We start from the raw sequence: 19256 nt of genomic DNA, 5'->3' as shown, positions 1-19256 counted from the left end.
CAGTTCTTTTCATGAGAATGAATGTGTTAATCTTCTGGACACTAATTAGAACTAGTAGATACTGTTTTACTAAAGGAGATGATTCCTTTTGTCTTGTTTTTTGGGGGAGGGGGCATTGATTTGAGATACTTTTAAAAGAAAGTGCACTTTATTTTATTTTTTTAAAAAAACACCCAAATCCTACAAAATCCCGCTTCCCAATGTTTCAAGAGTAACTAGTAACAATGCTTTTAAAGTTGATTTAGATCACATTTGATACTGTCAGGGTGTAAAACTTTACTTGTGTAGTTATACTGGGGATCTAGGAAGACAAAGGCTGTTCTTTCCCGACAATCAGATGTGACCCTGATATACCTTTGTGGCAACAATTTTTATGTGTGTTGAAGAAGCAGAGCTGTGCAGGGAGGTCTTGGATTCCTCTTTGTCAAACATCTGTGCAGACTGCAAGGACCTGTAACAGTGTGTCATTTTATTGGCATTCATCTATGGATCATTTAATCGCCTTATAAGAATGCTGTTAACTTTTTGGTAGATTGTTGCTTATATCTTTTTATCTGTATTTGCTTTAGTTTTTATAAGCTGCATTGAGACTCAGTTTTGGAGAAATGGTGCATTGCTGTCACTGTTGTTGTTGATGTTCTTGATAAATTGACATAGTCCAGCATGCTTATGCCAGTGTAAATCACTAGGATGATTCTGGCTGTTGCTTTCTCCAAATTATTATAGTGGTGTTATTTGCAACATTTATTTTCTTATTTATTCATTTAAATATTTCTATTCAGCCCTATATCCAAGATCCATATATCCCCTACCTGTCAAATCTTTCAAAACACACTCATTCCCTGCATTTTTTTCCTCAGAGGATTTACCACTGAGATCCTTAACATCCCAGTACTCTTCCAACTGAGTCCTTTCCACCATTGTTGAAGAAGGATGTTATTTGGAGACCGGAAATAACTACATCTTTCCAAATTTAAGCATGTAAATTATTGTGGATGTGATATTATTGTGGCTGCTGCCTAAATCTGGCTTTGTGTTGTAGTGTTGACTCATGTTCAGTTTGCTTCCCATTAAAATGTCCAAATATTTGTGCAGAATGCTACAGTTTACTGAGATATAATCAATCTTACAGTCATGGATTTTATTATTTTTCCCCTGCACTAAATAGCACTTAACATTCTTCCTGCTGGCCCCTTCCCACTGCCATTATAGTGAGGTATCACAACCGTTGAAAAACTTAACTCTCACTGCAGCCAGGGGAGGGAAATCTGCAGAAATGCCTAACACACGTCTGTGGGCCCAGACTAGTGGTATCTTTTCTCCTCATTCTAATCAGTATGCTTCTCTCCAATCATGACTGTACTCCTTATTTTTTCCATCTCTGTATCCTGCATCCACCAGTAGGCAGAGGTGGGCAAGGGAGGGAAAGTATGCCTTTTTATTTATCTCCAAAACTGGATCCAAGCTTCTGTTGGATTCACACTGAACCACAGCTGGAAGCAAATAGTTACAAATGACCAATGATGTTGTTGTTTTTGTGTACTTTCAAGTCATTTCTGACCTATGGTGACCCTAAGGCAAATCTATCATGGAGTTTTCATAACAAGATTTGTTCAGATGGGGTTTGCCTTTACCTTCCTCTGAGGGTGAGAGAGTGCGACTTACAAAATCTATAAGATTACCCAGTGGCTTTTGATGGCCAAGTGGGGATCTGAACCCTGATCTCCCAGTATCCAATCCAATGCTCAGACTGTTACACCACACTGGCTCTGACAAGTGACTAGCTACCTGTTATTAATTCCTTTACCCAATAACAGAAGTATCACTAAATTCCTTTATCTTTGTAAATTAGGGAAGGAGCAGAGTACTACATTTTACATAGTGTTACTGGAACTTTTTAGTTACTTTTCTAATTATGGACATGTGGCCTCATGGTTCAAGTACTGGCATATGCAACTACCTTGTGCCCTTTTGTGGATGCTGAGGTACCAATGAGGGGATGGAGATGGAGGGGATATATTTTGTACTACAGGCCAATGGTTTGTTGAGAAAATGAATAAAGTGATTCTGCTTTTTTTTAAAAAAAAACACTGGCAAGTGTAACAGCAGCAACCACAATTATCTCCTTTAGCAACTTTAGCAATTTAGCAATAAATTTATCTTTGCATTAATTTTTCAGTCTCTGACTTCAGTTCTAATGGCTCACAGCAACAAAAAATCACAGATTGTTATGAAACATGTAACTTGTCTAGTTCTGATGAAGACCAGCCTTTCAGATGTTGTTTTTGTTAAAACCACTCTCAGAAGAGATCACAAGTGTATGACACATGCACCTCGGACAAGTTCTCAAACCTACAGGTGAACCAATCTCATATGAAGAGAAGAAGGGATGCTTGTGGTTGTAGGTCAGTTACTGACCATGTGTTTTACAAGCAGAAGGTTCTGAATATAATATCTAGACATGTGAAAGAATATAATATCTAGACCAGGAGAGCAATTGTCAGACCGTCTGATAACTAGATAGACTGGTGATATGACTGGGATAAAAAAAGGTCCTTATATTCCAGTAACTGGTTTCCAGTGAAAGAATAACCTAAAAGGTTAATTACAATACATTTCTTGTAGCATTAAAAAAAAAACTTGATAGAAGATTTTTAATATGACTGTGTGGAATTTTCAGTGTTGATATTAAGTGTGTTTACACCCATGATGTAGACTTGAATTGACTGACTTGTACTCAAGTTGCTTCGGTGACTTGATTTGGACTTGACTCTGCAAAAATTGATACACTGACTTGACTCAACTCAAGACTTGTATATTTTTAGCAACTAACTTGCTAGACTAACTTCAGCTGAAACAGCAAACAAGACAGGCAATGGGCTTGAAGTCTACTCAGTAGCCTTTTGCTGTTCCCCAGTGAGATTTTTTTTGCCCATCTTTGTGCACATCTTGATTGCCTAGTTATTAAAACTCCAACCACCAATACACACATCACCACCACCACCTTTTCGTTTTGTTAAAATTGGCTCCCAGACTACAGATGCAACTTGAGACCTGACTTGAAAGTATGACTCAAAACAGACAGGCCAAATAAGGTGACTTCTGGCCACTTCAGGGACATGACATTTAGATGACACATACCTCTGAAGCTTCCAGAAACCACTCTGAGACTGGCTAAGGTAGCCCATCACTGCCGGAAAAAGGAGCGGCAAAAAGCTGATCCTGCCAGCAGCCCATTTGGGAACACAGCATTGGCCCACTTCAGGAGTGGGCCATCTGGTCACCATGATCCCAGATCAGTCGGGACCAGAGTGGTCTCTCAGTGCTCCTTTTGGCCTGTCTGCTTCCCAATTTCAAGGACTTGAAACATGATTTGAGACTTGAAGGTAGACACTTGAGACTTGACTTGGGACTTGGGGTAAAAGACTTGAATACATTATTGGTTTACACTACATAGCCATAACTCCAGCCTATAGAATCTTAAAATTTTTACTCTATTGAGATATTTGGAATTCTCTGCTAGAAGCTTCTAATGCTCACTCCTGAACCACAGTACAAAAATCTAGCTGATATTCTGAGTACTCCGTGTAACTACATTTCCTAGCAATTGCTTATTTGGGCTGACTGATTGTGTGTTGAGGTGTGTTGAGGTGTGTGTGTGTGTGTGTGTGTGTGTAAGAGAGAGAGAGAGAGGTGGTTCATAATGAAATGGGAGTCTACTTTGGGAAAGTTATCATTGTGAAAGTCATTGTTCATATTGGCAGCACCACTGTTTTGGTTAGTTTCATTTATACTCCCTTCAAATGAAAGATCTGCAAAAAAGTGGATCATTAGATGCATTGACCCAGCAGTTTGGGAAGTTGGTGCACAGATGTACCCCTGCAAATGAATGCTTGAAATCTGACACACATTTCTTTGCAGTGGTAAATGCACCATTCAGTTGCCCTGCGGTCTGGACTCCCCCCCCCCCCCCCCCCCCCTAGATCTATACCCTATTTGATGAGGGGCTAGATTTTGCATTAAACTATGATGGCAAACAATTTATTATGCTCTTTTTACAGCTATTAAAGGTTTTTAAGACTGTAATAACCATCACTATCAGCAGCCAGGAACATTAAGTAGGTGGGGGGAAGGAAAGAAAAGCTTAGATTAGACTTTTGTAATTAAAGATTCTGTCCCAAAGCTAATATTGAAGAATGGGAAATTTCCAAGATCACAGTATGATACTTGTACTGAGTTATAGGCATCACGGTGGGAATGTGGCTTGCTTTCTTTTTTGTCTTTAAATGCTCTCTGTTTTGTGAGGCAGTGCCTGGCAAGCAGAGGATTTGAGCTGTTTTATTTAAGCATAATCTTTACAGCCCTTTGCCTCTGTATCTGAAGACATTCACCTCAACTTTCTGTGTCTTTGTTCAGGAATTCAATGGAGCAAGGAATCTTAGCAGTACTGTTGATTCCACCCCCCCCCCCCACAACTCCCCGATTTTCCTTGTGAAGATTAACTGTTTCTCCAACAAAAGTGGTTGTCTGAAACTCAATGCATGATATGCAGTTAGCAACAACTACAGAAATGTCATGTTTTCAGGCAAAGGGTTCCAATATGAGCTGTCATGTTGGAGTAAGCAACATTGGACTGCAATTCACATCATCGTTCACATTTAGCTACCCCAGCTAGGACTGATGGGAATTGCAGTCCAACAACACTTTAAAAAGGTAACACTTAAAGGACCATAAGTTGTCCACCTTGTATTAGACCTAGAAAGAGCACACAGCAGATTTTGTAGACTGAAAGGGAAAATTTTAATCTATAATCACAGTTCACAGTGATACCTACCACTTGAATTTAAGGCATATATGTTGAAGAATATGAATTTTACCTATGAAATGGGTAACCCATGTGGATAAGGAGCAAGATGCTTTGCTCTAACAAATTTCACTAGCATTTCAGTTTTGATGCCAGTAAGAACTAGCAGCTCATAGGTACACTTTTTGGCACTGTGCTTAGTGTTAAAAAACAAAAACCAGTAAGCAAATTCCACTATTATGAGAGGGGCCAAAATAATGAAGTCTGCCAGATATCAAGGTGCTGGCTGAAGTCTTAGGGAACTGCTGTGCTGAGGAAAAAAATCTGTGTGAAAAACACTGGAGAGTGTTTCTTGTGTGTGTCTTTGATGGCTCCTCACTCCCAACTGGCACCACTGTGAGAGTGTTTCCACTTGTTCTACTCATCCTTATATTGTACAGTACATAATAGCTGAAGAGATGGTGTGCATGTACACACATGCACGTACATATTTTCAGTTTTTACACAGGGGGTTGCCTCTCTGACATCATAAGGGAACGTCACAGTTGCCCTTCCTCTGTGACATCATAATGTTTGCCCCCCTTTCTGATGTCCCTAAAATCACAGAGTCTGAGGCTGCTGACCTGACAAATGTCTGAAGGGCCCAGTACATTTTCTGGAACAATGGAAGCCTCTACCTTTGCTATAATGTTGGCTGTACAAGGACTGTTGTGCTGCTGTTGGTAGAACAAGAGGCCTGTCCCAAATCCTGGAGGCCAAATCAAAATGCATGTATCTTTAAAATATTTCTGAAAACTAAAGATATGTGGGAGTAGCTGCATGATCATTTCAACACATGCTAAGGAGTGATTGGATTCAACACTAGAAGCTCTGGCTACAGAAAAGGAGAAACAGAAGAAGCAGCTCACGAAGAAGGTTTTTTCCCTAAACATGTCAGCAAGATGAATAAAAGCCTTTTTAAACAAGAGCATACCTTAACAACATTTTGTTCCACAAAAACACCAACGTACATCTCTCATCATCCTGCATTTCACTGTGTTTTCTTCCCTTCAACTCCCCTATCATCTAAGGGGTAATTTTGCCAGATCAAAAGTCTCTGTGTGATATAGGCATATACATTGGAAATTAAAGTGCTAAACATAATGTTGATTATATCTCTGTTGTACTGAACAAATACAATGTATGTACCTGAAACAGGCTCCATTTTAAACACCAGTAAAACTGATCCTGAATAATGTGGGATTCTCTTAATTTATCTGAGGCAGAGTCAAATTGTCGTCAGAAGTTGTGCCCTTGAGGTGTACAATCAGTTTGAACATTTATTCCTTATGAGTTGAATCTTTTCCAGTATATCATGCCAGGCCATTACTTTGCTTGTAAGAAATGTATTTGATGGTATTTATTGAGGATGTTACTAAATAAGTTTTTGTAAAAAGATATCTCTCTCTCTCCTTTTTCTTTTGGCAGCAGATTCCAGTTTACAAATCTGCCAACAGAGAGCACCCACTTGTTGCACTAAGAAGATGGAAGAAAGCTATCAAGCAGCTGTTCGGAGAGAGAGGATGGAGAATATTCAGACTCTAAATTTTGAACTAAAATATATGATTGTTGGTCACATCACAGCTTTTCAAGGTAGGAACGCTGACAAAATTATGAAGGCAATTTTCCTCATGCTCATAAACTCATAAGAGCATGCCTGCTGGTTCAGCCCATTGTCCATTTAAGGGCCTGTATGCATTGGCAAAAAGTCTCAGCCCTGGCTTTGTGTTGTCCTTTCCAGACAATGCAGGCCATTAGCCCTGGAGTGGGATCAGGCAGACCAGATGCAGATCTGGTGAATCTGGCTTGATCCTGGCTGAAAGGGGCCTTAAACGGATCTAAAAAGGTTACAGGCCATGATGAGGGTCTTCTTAGCAGACACAACTGTGGAGGCAGGCATGGGGCGCAAAGCAATAGCAAGTCCATGGTGTAGTGGCAGCTGGGCAGGCAGATGGATAAACAACTAGCTGTCACTGCTCCAGCCCAGGGCAGGACCCAGGGCAGGACTCAGGGCAGGATACCATGTGCTTGACCCATTCTATCCTGCCATCTGCTTTCTTGTAGCTTTTAAGCAGAATACGTAAAATAACAGTCTTGCTGCTGTTTGATCTCAGCCTATGATATTCAGGGTCCATCTCTCTTTCATGATGCATATTTTCTCTTGCATATTTGGTTATTATGAGGCACAGTAGTTAATCGATCTGATGGCCACAGACCTCTAGGTTTTGTTCTGATCCAAATCAGATTCCCCTTACCACAATGGCTTACTTCTGCATGGACTGATTGGAAACCCATCTGCTTCAGTTTGGGTCCTGAACCAAAATAAAGATTCAGAAATCAGAAAGTTCTGGCCTTTGATTCACTATCATAGAAAACAGAGAAATGGCTATAACGCTCTGTCACAACTGGATTAAATTTCGAGGCTTAATACCCCTTTACATGGGTATTATATTTGCCAAATTTATATTGGATCAGAGAATCATGCATAAAAGCAGCTTCTCCATTTTAAATGTATCTATAAAAGTATGTGCTTAACCTTCCTATGTGCCTTGCAGTTTGTTTTTATGAAAATCACTGACAGTGCAGAGCTCGCTGGTACTTATCACATGACATCATATCCATTTTGCTGCCGCCTTGCATTCCATTCATTACTGTAGCATATCTTTTCATTGATAGGCAAAATCCAACAATAGACTCTCAATCTCTCTGCTATTCCATTACTGCCTTTGTACAAGAGGTCTCTTCTGCTGCAGTTCTACTTCTCAGGCAGTCACATGGTGTGAGTGGGTGTAATTCTGTTCCTTTCTCCCTTGCAGCTATGCCCTTGTGGGTCTTTGCTGGAGGCCCCCTCTGTTCACACAAATGTTTCCTGACTAATATCTTCTGGGCAGTTTAATTAAAGTATTTGTTTGGATTGTAGTACACACAGAATTAACTTATTGTACACCACTGTGAAAACATGTGGACTGTTTTAGCAACTGTGTTAAACAAACAATCATTTTTTTTATTCCTGTTAGACATTACCAAGTGCCAATCTACTTCACGTAAGTCTAGTAGTAGAGCACATGAAGATAACACCTGTCCCCCCCGTGTGTGTGTGTGTGTGTGTGTGTGTGTGCGCGCGCGCACACACACACTCAGCCCTTCTTATACACAGATTATTTATACACGGATTCAAGCATCCACGGTTTGAAAATGTTCAAAAAAAGTATAAATTTCAAATATCAAACCTTGATTTTCCATTTTTTATAAGGGTCACCATTTTGCTATTTCATTACATTTAATGGGACTTGAGTATCTATGAATTTTGTTATACATGGGGGATCTTGGAACCAAACCCCAGCGTATAACAAGGGTCCACTCTCTCTCTCTCTCTCTCTCTCTCTCTCTGTGTGTGTGTGTACAAGAGTGAGAACGGGGCAGGAGAGGGAGAAAGAGAATAAGTTGTGATTTGAATGGTGGAAACATTTTGCTATTTTAACCAGAAAAGCAATGGGGAGAAGAAAGGAAAGGAGGGCAGGGCCAAGGAGGAGGAAGCAATTTGTTTTATTTCACAGTCTTGAAGAAACAACCTTAGTATCCCACATGGTTTTTAAAATGTGGCACCAAGTCACATTTGAACCCTCTGCTGTGCCTAAGGGGAAATATGGAGCTATTGTTGAATGACAGTGAGTTATTCAAGTGATCTTTCAGCATCATTATAGAATAAAGCAAAGGTCAGAATAGATTAACCTGTCAGACCTTGAGGTCAGTCGAGCAGCTTTATTGCTTGACTGAGTGAAATCAGTCATTAGACATTTCAAAGTAGCCTGAATTTACAAGCGTTTTCCAGAAATGGCCATCTAAATTATTGTATTGTAAATGGTTATAAACTTGCTTTGTCCACCTGAGGTGAGAACATGCCAGAGTTTCAGCCTTGCCTTCTTAAATCCTCAAAGGCTCATTTGTTCACTTGGTTTGTTTAGCTTTCAAAAGGCTCTCTAATTCCTTTCTTCAGATGACACTGTATCGACATTCTCTTGCTCAAGCGGGGGATCCTTCGTTTTTCTTTTTATCCTCAAGTCGTTTTCCCTGCATTGAGTTTGGTTTATTGTTGTGTGGCATCATTATAAAACATTAAAGGCTGCATGCCTCAGATGGACCAGCTGACATAAGCTTCATTCGCTTTTTCATGAGGCTTTTGCTGGTGGAACCATTGAAGATTGGACTGAATATCAAATTAGCTCAAAACCTGAACAATATGCAATATTTTCAGTAATAAATGAGTCACTGATGGCTCTCCCCTCTTTTTGTGGAACATACCATGGAGCATTCATTTTAATGAGGATATTGTATTTCAGTGCTTTCTATGTTCCCTCAATTTTGTTTAATATTCTCTTTATCTTTTTTCTATACACCTCTCCTATTATCAGGAGAATATCTCAGATTATTGTTTTGACCTGCATCCTGTTAGATTTCAGAGATCTGGGGTTCAGTCAGACCCATATGAGTAATGAAATCACAGCATGCATAAGTAATTTACAATAGGTAGAGCTCTTTTTTGTTTGATTGCACTGCTGTTGTTGTTGTGTGCCTTAAAGTTGTTTCCAACTTATGGCTACCCTAAGGTTAACCTATCATGGGGTTTTCTTGACAAGATTTGTTCAGAAGAGGTTTGCCATTGCCTCCTCCTGAGGCTGAGAGAGTGACTTGGCCAGTGGTTTTATGGCTGAGTAGGGAATAGAGCCCTGGTCTCCAGAGTTGTGGTCCAACAGTCAAACCACTACATCAAACAAACAAACAAACAAACAAAACAAGCTTCATTTATATACTGCTTCATACCGCCTAAGCAGTGTCTAAGCGGTTTACAACTGTAAGCTAATTTGCCCCCAACAGTCTGGGTACTCATTTTAGCGACCTCAGAAGGATGCAAGCCTGAGTCAAGCTTGAGCCCCTTTGCTGGTCTTGAACCCCCAATCTTATGGTTTTGAGTGAGTGGCTGCAGTACAGGCATTTAACCACTGCAAACTGGCTCATATGCTTGCAAGTGATTGGTCACTGATAAAGGGACAATAAGATGTCATCTCTGACTGGAGGGGAAGATAACTGTTTGTATTCCCAAAAGCTAGTGAATATCCCTCTGATGATTGGACAGAGGCTGAAAATACTATAAAGCAAGGCCTTAAGAAGTGAGAATCAGACAGTTACACAGGCTTCACCATACCTGGCTGTTTGCAGTAGTTTAATTTAGATAAAGCTGTTGCTGTCTGATAATTCTGGTAAAAAAAAGGAAGGGAGAACATATTTTCTCAAATAGGCTATAATAATGAGAGAGTCCTTATCTGAATACGTTCTTTTCGAGAGCTACATTCTGTTAATCTTGAGACATTTGGCCAAGCACTGGACACTTCCCTATTCTCTATAAACTTTGGTGACTCTGTGGATCCAGCTGTCTCTTTACTTAATTCACCTTTATCCACAACTCTGACAGTTTTGCCCCCTCTATCAACACATGGGGCCTCTTCTAGAAAACCACAGCCCTGGCTCACTCCTATCACTTGGTATCTCCGTTCTTGTTCCTGGGCAGCCGAGTGTCTATGGAAAAAGACTAAGGAATGGGCTGATTTTATTCATTCATTCTTTCTCATGTGTTATTTCTATGGCTAAACAGAAATATTGCATATCATTGATTAAGACTAATGAGCGGCAGCCTCAGCATCTTTTTTTTACTTTTAATTCCTTTCTAAAGCCTTCCTCTCCACCTTTGTCATTTTCTCCTAATGACTTTGCAATTTATTTCAATACCAAGATTCAAACTATTCATTCTAATCTTGTGGCTTCTGATTCTTCTGTTGTTACAGTACCTTCTATATCAATACAATTTTCCACATTTTCTCCTGTTTTGCTGAACAAATTGTCTACGTTGTTGAACTCTTCCAATCCATCAGCCTGTTCTCTTGATCTGATTCCTCATTTTCTAATTGCTGTTGCCCTTGCTATCCTGCCTTCTCTTCTTCACATTATTAATCTTTCTCTTACCACTGGTTCCTTTCTCTCTGCATTTAAGCATGTGTTGGTCTTTACTATCCTCATGAAGCCCTTACTTGATCCATTCTCTCTCTCTACTGCCCTCATTCACTCCTGCCCTTCTTCTCTAAGAACATATAGTCTACTTTTGCTGTCTCGACTTGCTCTCTACTAGCTCTATTTCTGTCTGGTTTTCGTCCTTTGTACTCTACAGAGACGGCTCTTATGAAGATCACAGATGATCTCCATTTGGCCAAGTTGAAAGGCCTATACTCTGTTCTTGTTCTTCTCGGTCTTTCTGCTGCTTTTGATACTGTTGATCATAGTCTTTTGGTGGAGTTGCTCCAAGACCTAGGATTTACTGACTCGGTCCTCAGCTGGTTTAGATTATAGTTTTCAGATAGGTCATTTGCTGTGGCTATTGGAAGCCAGGTCTCTACTCCTATTCCATTATCAGTTGGAGTCCCACAGGGCTCTGTTTTGGGCCCATTGTTGTTTTCCCTCTATACTAAGTCCTTGGGTAACCTTATCAGCACCTATGGTTTCCAATACCACCATTTATACACCAATGATGCCCAATTGTACTTTTCTACTTCAGAACTCTCCGTAAACACTGAACAGAGAGTTTCATCATGTCTCTTGGCTGTTTTTGCTTGGATGCTTCATCAACATCTGAAACTTAACATGGCCCAAACTGAATTTTTCCACCTAATCTGTCTTTGCAATATTCATTTTCAATTACAGTTAACATATTCACCCCGTGAAGGGAGCAAGTAGCCTTGACATTGTTTTTGATTTCTCTTTATCATTTACTCCTCAGATCCAGGCTACAGCCAAGTCACATCAATTTTTTCTTTAAAGTTTAGCTAAAATCAGACCTTTTCTTTCAGCATCTACTGCCAATACATGTACTTTGGTTCATGCCCTCATCATTTCTCACCTCAGCTACTGCAACCTTCTGTTGATGGCACTTCCTCTATTCCACTTCAGCCCCTCAATTTCTGTTCAACATTCTGCTGCCAGGATTATCTTTTCAGCTTGTCACTATGATCCCATCTCTTCATTAGCTCCCTATTCCCTTTAGGATTGATTATGACCTCCTTCTTTTAACCTTTAAAGCCCTGTATGGTTTGGCCCATGGGCTCAGGGCTTGTTCCATGGTCTAAGAGCTCCTGACCCAGCCAAGGCTTTCCTCATCCCTGACTTGAATTTGCCCTTTCTCCCTTGCTGCTCCTCACAGCTGGAATCATCTTCCCAAACATTTGTAGACAATTACTTCTTTAGTAAACTTTTAGTCCAAATTAAAGATGATTTTGTTTCAGGAAGCTTTCCAGTTTACAGCCTACTCTTGATAGTTAGATAAGTGTGTGTATTGCTTTTATAGTTTACTGTTTTAGTTATTTAATGATTCTGTTATTTGATAATTTTCACTGCTTTTGATTGTAGATTGTATGCTGCATTCTTGTTTTGATGATTACGTAAATCACTGTTCAAAACTTACAGCGCTATATAAACTTATATAAATGAACTTTAATAATAATAATAATAATAATAATATTAATAATAATATGCCTGCTATAATTATAATGGATGCAGCAATGGGTTGCAATGCCCATGGAAGATTATCATCTCCCATAGTGGCCTGATACACACACACACACACACACACACACACACACACGTATAGCAATGCCTATATACATAGATGTTAAGTTCATTTATGAATTTAGTGCAGAAATGTCTGCTAGAGAAGATATTAAGCAGAGGATATAAAAATTGAATTCCTAATGACTATGTAATATTTCTTAGTGAATGTTGCTAAGATGAACCTGAAAGAGGGCGATGAAGATGTAAAGGTTGATGCCTTGCATGAAATAAGTAATGTGCCTAGACACTGAAAAGTCTATGTTCTTCCCTAAGGGGAGTGTATATTTTTATGTCTACCATTTGTCCATTATAATAAATTGCTCAAAAGCTATTTAAGAGCTTGAGAATGCAAGATTTAAAAATGCTTGAGGGGAGTGTTTACACTAAGTCTGCCTAAAACTACTGATCATAGGATGAGACCACAATTGAGAGAGACCTCTAAACCAGGGGTAGGCAACCTGCGGCCCGCGGGCCGGATGCGGCCCAGCAAGGCCTTGGGACCAGTCCCCGCCTGGTCTTGCCGCCGATTGCCACCGGAGCCTTTGGCCTCTCGCGTGAGGGCGTGGGGCCTTTGGCCTATCAAGAGGAGGGGGGCAAGTGGCGGGCAAGGGGGGCAATTGTCTATAGAAGCCTCCGAAACATGCATTTATATTAACATTTTTTTAAAATCAGCAATTTTTTTTGCATGTCCTCCATTTTTATAAAAAAGTGTCCTCCATTTGAAAAATTTGTCCTACATTTGTCCCAGTTTATTTATTTAATTAATTTTTACAAAAAATATTTAATTATTTAATTTTTGGCTTCGGCCCCCCAGTTGTCTGAGGGACAGCAATCTGGCCCCCGGCTCAAAAAGCTTGCCTACCCCTGCTCTAAACAGATACAGAGTTGCTGGTAAGCAACCAAGAACCCCCACTCTCAAGAGATGGGGAACCATACTTTTTACTTTTTCAATGTAGGAATAAATAATTACTAATATTCTTTCTATCCTTGTTTCAGGATACTCTTCTTATTCTCAAGGAATTGAGGGTTCCATTTTATTAAGGAAACATTGCTTCCTAGTCAATTCATATGTTAGGAAGTGGTAAGAAAGTTCTCATCATAACTAGAATAGCAGGATAAAATGCTAAGAGTGATTACCCAACTTTTCTAGATCTCCCAATCCTTTTAAACTTTCCAACATGTTTCTGAAAACAATACTTAGGAGAAATACAAAGGAGGACAGTTGAAAAAAAATTTCCCAAGGAGCTGGGAACATAATAATTTTCTGGATCTCATAACTTAGCTGTCTAGCACAGAAGATAGGGCAGGGTGACTTCCTCCCCTTGCCAGCTGAGAACAGGAATTACATAAGTAAGCAACATTTCATTTCTCCCAAGGTGGCAAGGCCCAGGTGTAGTTTATATTACATCTGGGATGTATAAAATTGGTATTAATCCTAAATTGAGCAGCTTGCTCATAATGAGCAGCTTGCAGCTGAAAGGGGCACTGTACCCACCTGTCTCAAAACACAGCCTCAGGCAAGGAGAGACATGTGGATGTTATGATATCTTGCATTTGTCAAGGAAGGGTGAAAAAGTGTTGACAACAAGATGAGTGTTAATGGGAGGGGGAATTCATGATTGGCCCTAACATTAAGCAGAGTGAAGTGACTGCCTCATGTAGTAGCTTCCTGGTGATTGTTCCCCATTCTTCTTTTAGTTCTCTTTATTTATGGCCAACATTTCCCCAAAATGGACTGAAGGTAGCTCACAAATTAAAATGAGTACATAGTCACAGGGATGCTCTTTGTGTAAGATGGCTTTTAAAAGGGATGAGGATGTGAGACTACCTACTTGCCCTCTCCTTGTTGTATTTCCCTAGATAAGAAGAGGGAGAAAGCAGATTTGGCACTTTTCATGTGTCTCAAGAAGATATAGGCCCAGTACAGACGAGCCGTTTGTGCCAATATTAGGACTCAATACGGCAGTATCCATATGCGCCGAGCCCTAATATCGGTGGCATTACATCACAAGGCTGTGGCCCTGTACACATCGTGTGCAGCCTTGTGACGTAAGGACGCCCGAGTGCTCACACACCTCTGGGTGGAAGAGGTGTCATAGGGCTGCATCGCAGCCCTTATGACAGCGCAAAAAAGGAGCCACCTAAAGTGGCTCCTTTTGGACGGTGTGTCTGTGCTGCATCATGCAGATGCTGCAGCACAGATGCGGGGCTTACAGGGGCTGCTTCTATCCGCCTGTCTGTACTTCTCCATTTTTTGTCAAGACATGAGGGCAGAAGATGAACAGTGGTGCTGTTTAGGACATGGGAATTGGTTTTCTCAGGCACCATGGAATTAAGAAAGAAAGACTGAAAACAAGTTGACTTGAAATGAGTGTCTTTAAGTTCACCTCTAAGTTCCAACAAGTATAAGCTCAGCCTGTTACCTACCAGGTTAACTAAAAGAAGACAAAGGAGGACATATATAAAGCTTGCATGTGTTGATATACCTGCAAGTTTACGACTGATGTAATTTAAAAAGAAGTATAATGCATCTCACACATAGGTGGGAAGGCAAACTCTCTGCATATTGTGAAGTCGAAGGCTTTCATGGCCGGCATCCATGTTTTTTTGTGGGTTTTTCAGGCTATGTGGCCTTTCTCTAGAAATTTTTCTTCCTGACGTTTCGCCAGCATCTGTGGCTGGCATCTTCAGAGAATTCTTTGCCTGGAAAAAGTTGGGTGTATATGTACTGTGTGAGCCTGGGAATGCAGAAGTGATTTGCATGTGTATTGTTCTGTGCTGATGGCCGGCTTCAGGCTGGGAGGCTAATGCAAAGGAGGATTAGTGTCTGCTAATTGGTGATCATTATCTGCTGGGAAAGTCCTTGACTCTGAATGGTTTCCCATTTGCATTTTGCTATTCCTCAGGACTGGTAGCCAAAGAAACCCTTAAAGTAAACAAAATTTTCTATTTGCTGCGGGAACGAAGCATGTGCCCAAAAGGAGCTCCGTTTTGGAGCTCCTTTCTGCTCTGCAGACAGGGCACCACTACCACCCTCCAGCAGGACAATGACGTGATGCACGCTCCAGTCCGATGGAGACGGTGCGTGCATGACTCCATTGTCCCATGCTGAGTATGGACGGTGTGCCTTCAAAATGGTGCCATCCATAAGAACTAGGACTGGGGAGCATGTGGTTCCTGCACGCTCCCCAGGCTAGTTTTGGCGCGAGTATGGCGTTCTGCACTGTCTGTATTATTAGCTAACAAGTTATTTCATTGTCAGAATTGTTTGCTTCGTGAAAGGTTGCTAAACTATTACTGTGTGCATCTAGAAGTAAAAATGAATCCTTGACCAAGATTATAGAATTCTGAAAACAAACATTAGTTTGACATTAGGATTTTCACTGTTGCATTTGTTTCTCATTGTTGGCTTAATTTGTTGGCTGGTACTGATGTTTGTATGAGCTCCATACTTAGCATCTTGAGAATTCACCCTAAGTGAAAAAGAAACAGACATTTGCCTCTGTATGAAATTCCTATGTGAGTAATCATAGTTAGCCACTACACTGATTCTTGCAATTCTCCTCTGTCCTTCTTAAATGACTCAAGGGTAGTGCTCTTAGGAGTGTCTTGTGAGAGTGTTAATTACAAGAATTAGGTATTGGCTTAAAACTTTAAAGGAAGGCACAATTGCCAGCAGACTGCCATTAAAACAGTTTAACATAATACTTTTCTTAGAATAATGTGGACCTACAAACACCTTTTAAAATACTTTGACTATAAGGGCTTATCCTTTAAAATACAGCTTTAAAACTATTTCAATCCTTTTGCCATTAGGGCTGAAATGGGACAATTTTAACAGCTGCCAGAGTCACATATAATGATTAGTATACATGGCTACATTAAATACATCACATCTGCACATCGGTATTGTTGTTTTTGGACTAGTGCCCATTTCATACATGTGGTAAGGCTTAGTGTTGCTGCTGAATTCTCCATTTTATAAAAAGATTTGCAATATTAGCAGACCATTGCTAGGGCAAACACTTAATAAATCAGTTGCATTCTAAAAATATTTTTTTATATTTGGTATGCTTTTTACTTGTGGCTGTACAGACTGGCAGCCACAGCAAAGGTGCCGCTTGTCACTGACATGCTGAACAGAACTAGACTTATGTCAGTGCTGAAATTACTTCCACGCCTTTAGGTTCATTATCAATTTCTTCAAAATAGCACTTGTATATTACAAGTGGTGGCAGCACATTTTCTTGTGTGTATTCTGAAATATAAACTTTCTCAGTCCACAAAACCCAAGCTGTGATGAGGTGAGCCAAACCACCCTCTGAGTTTTCAGTCCAGCTCATAATGGCTCAGTGCCAGCCTTCTGCCAGTACCAGCTGACCCTGCCTGCTTCCAGTTTTTCTTCACCTCTTTCCCACATTTACAAAGTTGTACAGGAGGAGGAAAAACAGCCGTAGAGAAGAGCAATGGATGCTGTGTGATCTCATCCCAAATTCTCTTGCCATGCTGGAGTTCCCTTTAATTCCTCTCAACAATGGATGCACCAAGCATACTCAAAAGCTTTTATGGGAATGATGCAGACTGAGAGCAGGATGAGAAAAGAATGTCCCCAATTTCTTTAGTATGCCCCCAAAGCCCCTCTTCCATTTTGGGTGAAAAAGCTGAAAGTACCTATTTGCTTATCCTAGATGTCTACAGGAATAGAGATTAGGTCCAAATAACCCCACAGTCTGAGCAAACCCCAGAAAATCAAACTAGAAGTGACTTCTGTTTAGTAATTTGGGCCAAAAATGAAATGATTCAGCCCATTCTGTGGCAAAAGTTGGACTCACCAGAGGCCAACCTCTTATTTAGAATGAATTTTTAACTTTCACCAGTCTCTAGTATTGGTTGGTTTTCTCTCCATTTGTCCTCTCAGGAATATAAGCACAGCTAGAAAAAGTTACTTGTTTGGACTACAACTCTTTGCTTATTTATTTGGATTTCAGTTGCCCAGACAGTGGCCAGTTTGATTGCAAGATCTCAGGAATTGTTGTGTCCCCATCCCCCAAGTGACATTTTCAAGCATTGACTGGAAAATTAGAAAAAACAAGGTGGAAGGAGGGGTAGTAATGTCAGAGGATGTCTTCCCAGGCAGGGTCTTTCAAGCTGAGGAAAACACTGACAATAACAGAATCTTGAATTTCCTACAAAAAGACTTGAACAGGCCAAACCAATTATTAATCAAGATATGGGAATTTTGAGCTTTCTAAACTTCATGGAATAGCATTCCATTTGGGAAAAGGATAGTGCACAACTAAAATTCCTGGTTTAAATTGTACAGGTATGTGTATAATTGGCAATACCTGAAGTGGAGCTTGGTAAAAGAAATGTGTGAAAACTGTCTCCCTGCTGAAGTGCCCACTATAGGTACTTTTTGGGATTGGTCATGGTAGTGGCAATCAGCATGTTCTCCTTCCTTCTGTTCTCCATTTTGGGAAATGAGTGATACTTCATACTCATACTCAGTGCTATGGAAGTGTTTGGAAAACCTGAGAACCCTGGTGGATTAGACCAAAGACCTCTCTAGTCTAGTATTTTGTTCACATCAGTTGCTGTGGGAGGTTTACCAGACATAAGCACAAGTACATCCTCTGTCTCATGTCCCACAGCAACCAATATACATGTTGTTTTTCATACTGGAGGTAATATATGGTCATCCTGATAAATAGCCATAGATGGTCTCATCGTCTATGAATGTATCCAATATTCAGTCCAAATTGTTAACCATAACTGCTGCTTCTGGCAGTGAATTCCACATTTTTAACTATCTACTGTGTGAAGGGTTTCCTGCCACTCAGCTTCAGTGCTTGGCATTAGTTATTATGCAAGAGGGAGTGTCCCTATCTATTTTCTCCATACCATGCTTAATTCTAGACACTTGTATCATGTGTCCCTTCACATACCACAACTGTTGCAGACTTTCTTTACAGGAGAGTTGATTCAGTCTCTTGGACCATTTTGTGTGCTCTTTTCTGTATCTTTTCCAGTTTTTAAACATCCTTTTTAAGGTGCAGCAGCCAGAATATGCTTCACTTTACAATTGTTTGTATTGAATTTCATTTGTCATTTTACCTCCCACTCTCCTGGTTTGGAGAGAAGTGTTCTGAGCTTTTCACAGTCTATTTTTAATCTTCACAATCCATTTTTATTCTCCCTGTTCAATAAGTAACACATAATTCTGTATATGTATAAATAATTTGGTGGCATCATTAAACTTGGCCACTTCATTACTTAGCTGTAGATTTACATCTTTTGTGTAGAAATTTAAAGCATGGGTTCCAGTATAGACCCCTGGTGAACTCAACTAATATCTCTCCATTGCCAGAACTGACCTTTTATACTGCTCGGCTTCCTGTTCTTTTGCCACTGTTCATTCCATAAGAGGACATCTCTGCATATCTCATATTGCTATGTTTGCACCAAAATAATTTTGAAAATCCAAGTACACCCAAACCCCGGCCACCCAGAACCCTTTGCTTGAACCAACTATTGCCTGCTGCGATGCTTTTAACAACTTCTTTGCTGATAAAGTCTCTCAGATAAGGGCTGATCTTGATGCCAATTTTTGAGCAGAACCTTTAGTAGAGGTATCCAGTGCCTCTGGTAACAAGGTTATTCTGGATCAATTCGAGTTTGTGAGTACTGAGGACGTAGACAAGCTCCTTGGATGCATGAAAAAGATGACTTGCCCCCTTGACCCTTGCCCTTCTTGGTTGAC

General features: G+C 40.2%; 1 protein-coding gene across 3 annotated transcripts in view; it reads left to right on the top strand.

Annotated features, from left to right (window-relative positions):
• LOC121925404 (glypican-5-like) overlaps positions 1–19256 on the top strand; it is a 715763-nt gene that overhangs the window by 146823 nt on the left and 549684 nt on the right. For 2 of the 3 annotated variants that reach the window (XM_042457518.1, XM_042457516.1), the window contains exon 2: positions 6272–6436. In XM_042457518.1, the coding sequence (XP_042313452.1) occupies positions 6272–6436 (165 nt within the window). The remainder of the gene's footprint in view (positions 1–6271; positions 6437–19256) is intronic. The other variant, XM_042457517.1, reaches the window with a different exon arrangement.

The sequence above is a fragment of the Sceloporus undulatus genome, chromosome 3 (genome assembly GCF_019175285.1).
Source record: "Sceloporus undulatus isolate JIND9_A2432 ecotype Alabama chromosome 3, SceUnd_v1.1, whole genome shotgun sequence".
Classification (NCBI taxonomy): domain Eukaryota; kingdom Metazoa; phylum Chordata; class Lepidosauria; order Squamata; family Phrynosomatidae; genus Sceloporus; species Sceloporus undulatus.
This window is presented reverse-complemented; position numbering and strand designations above follow the sequence as displayed.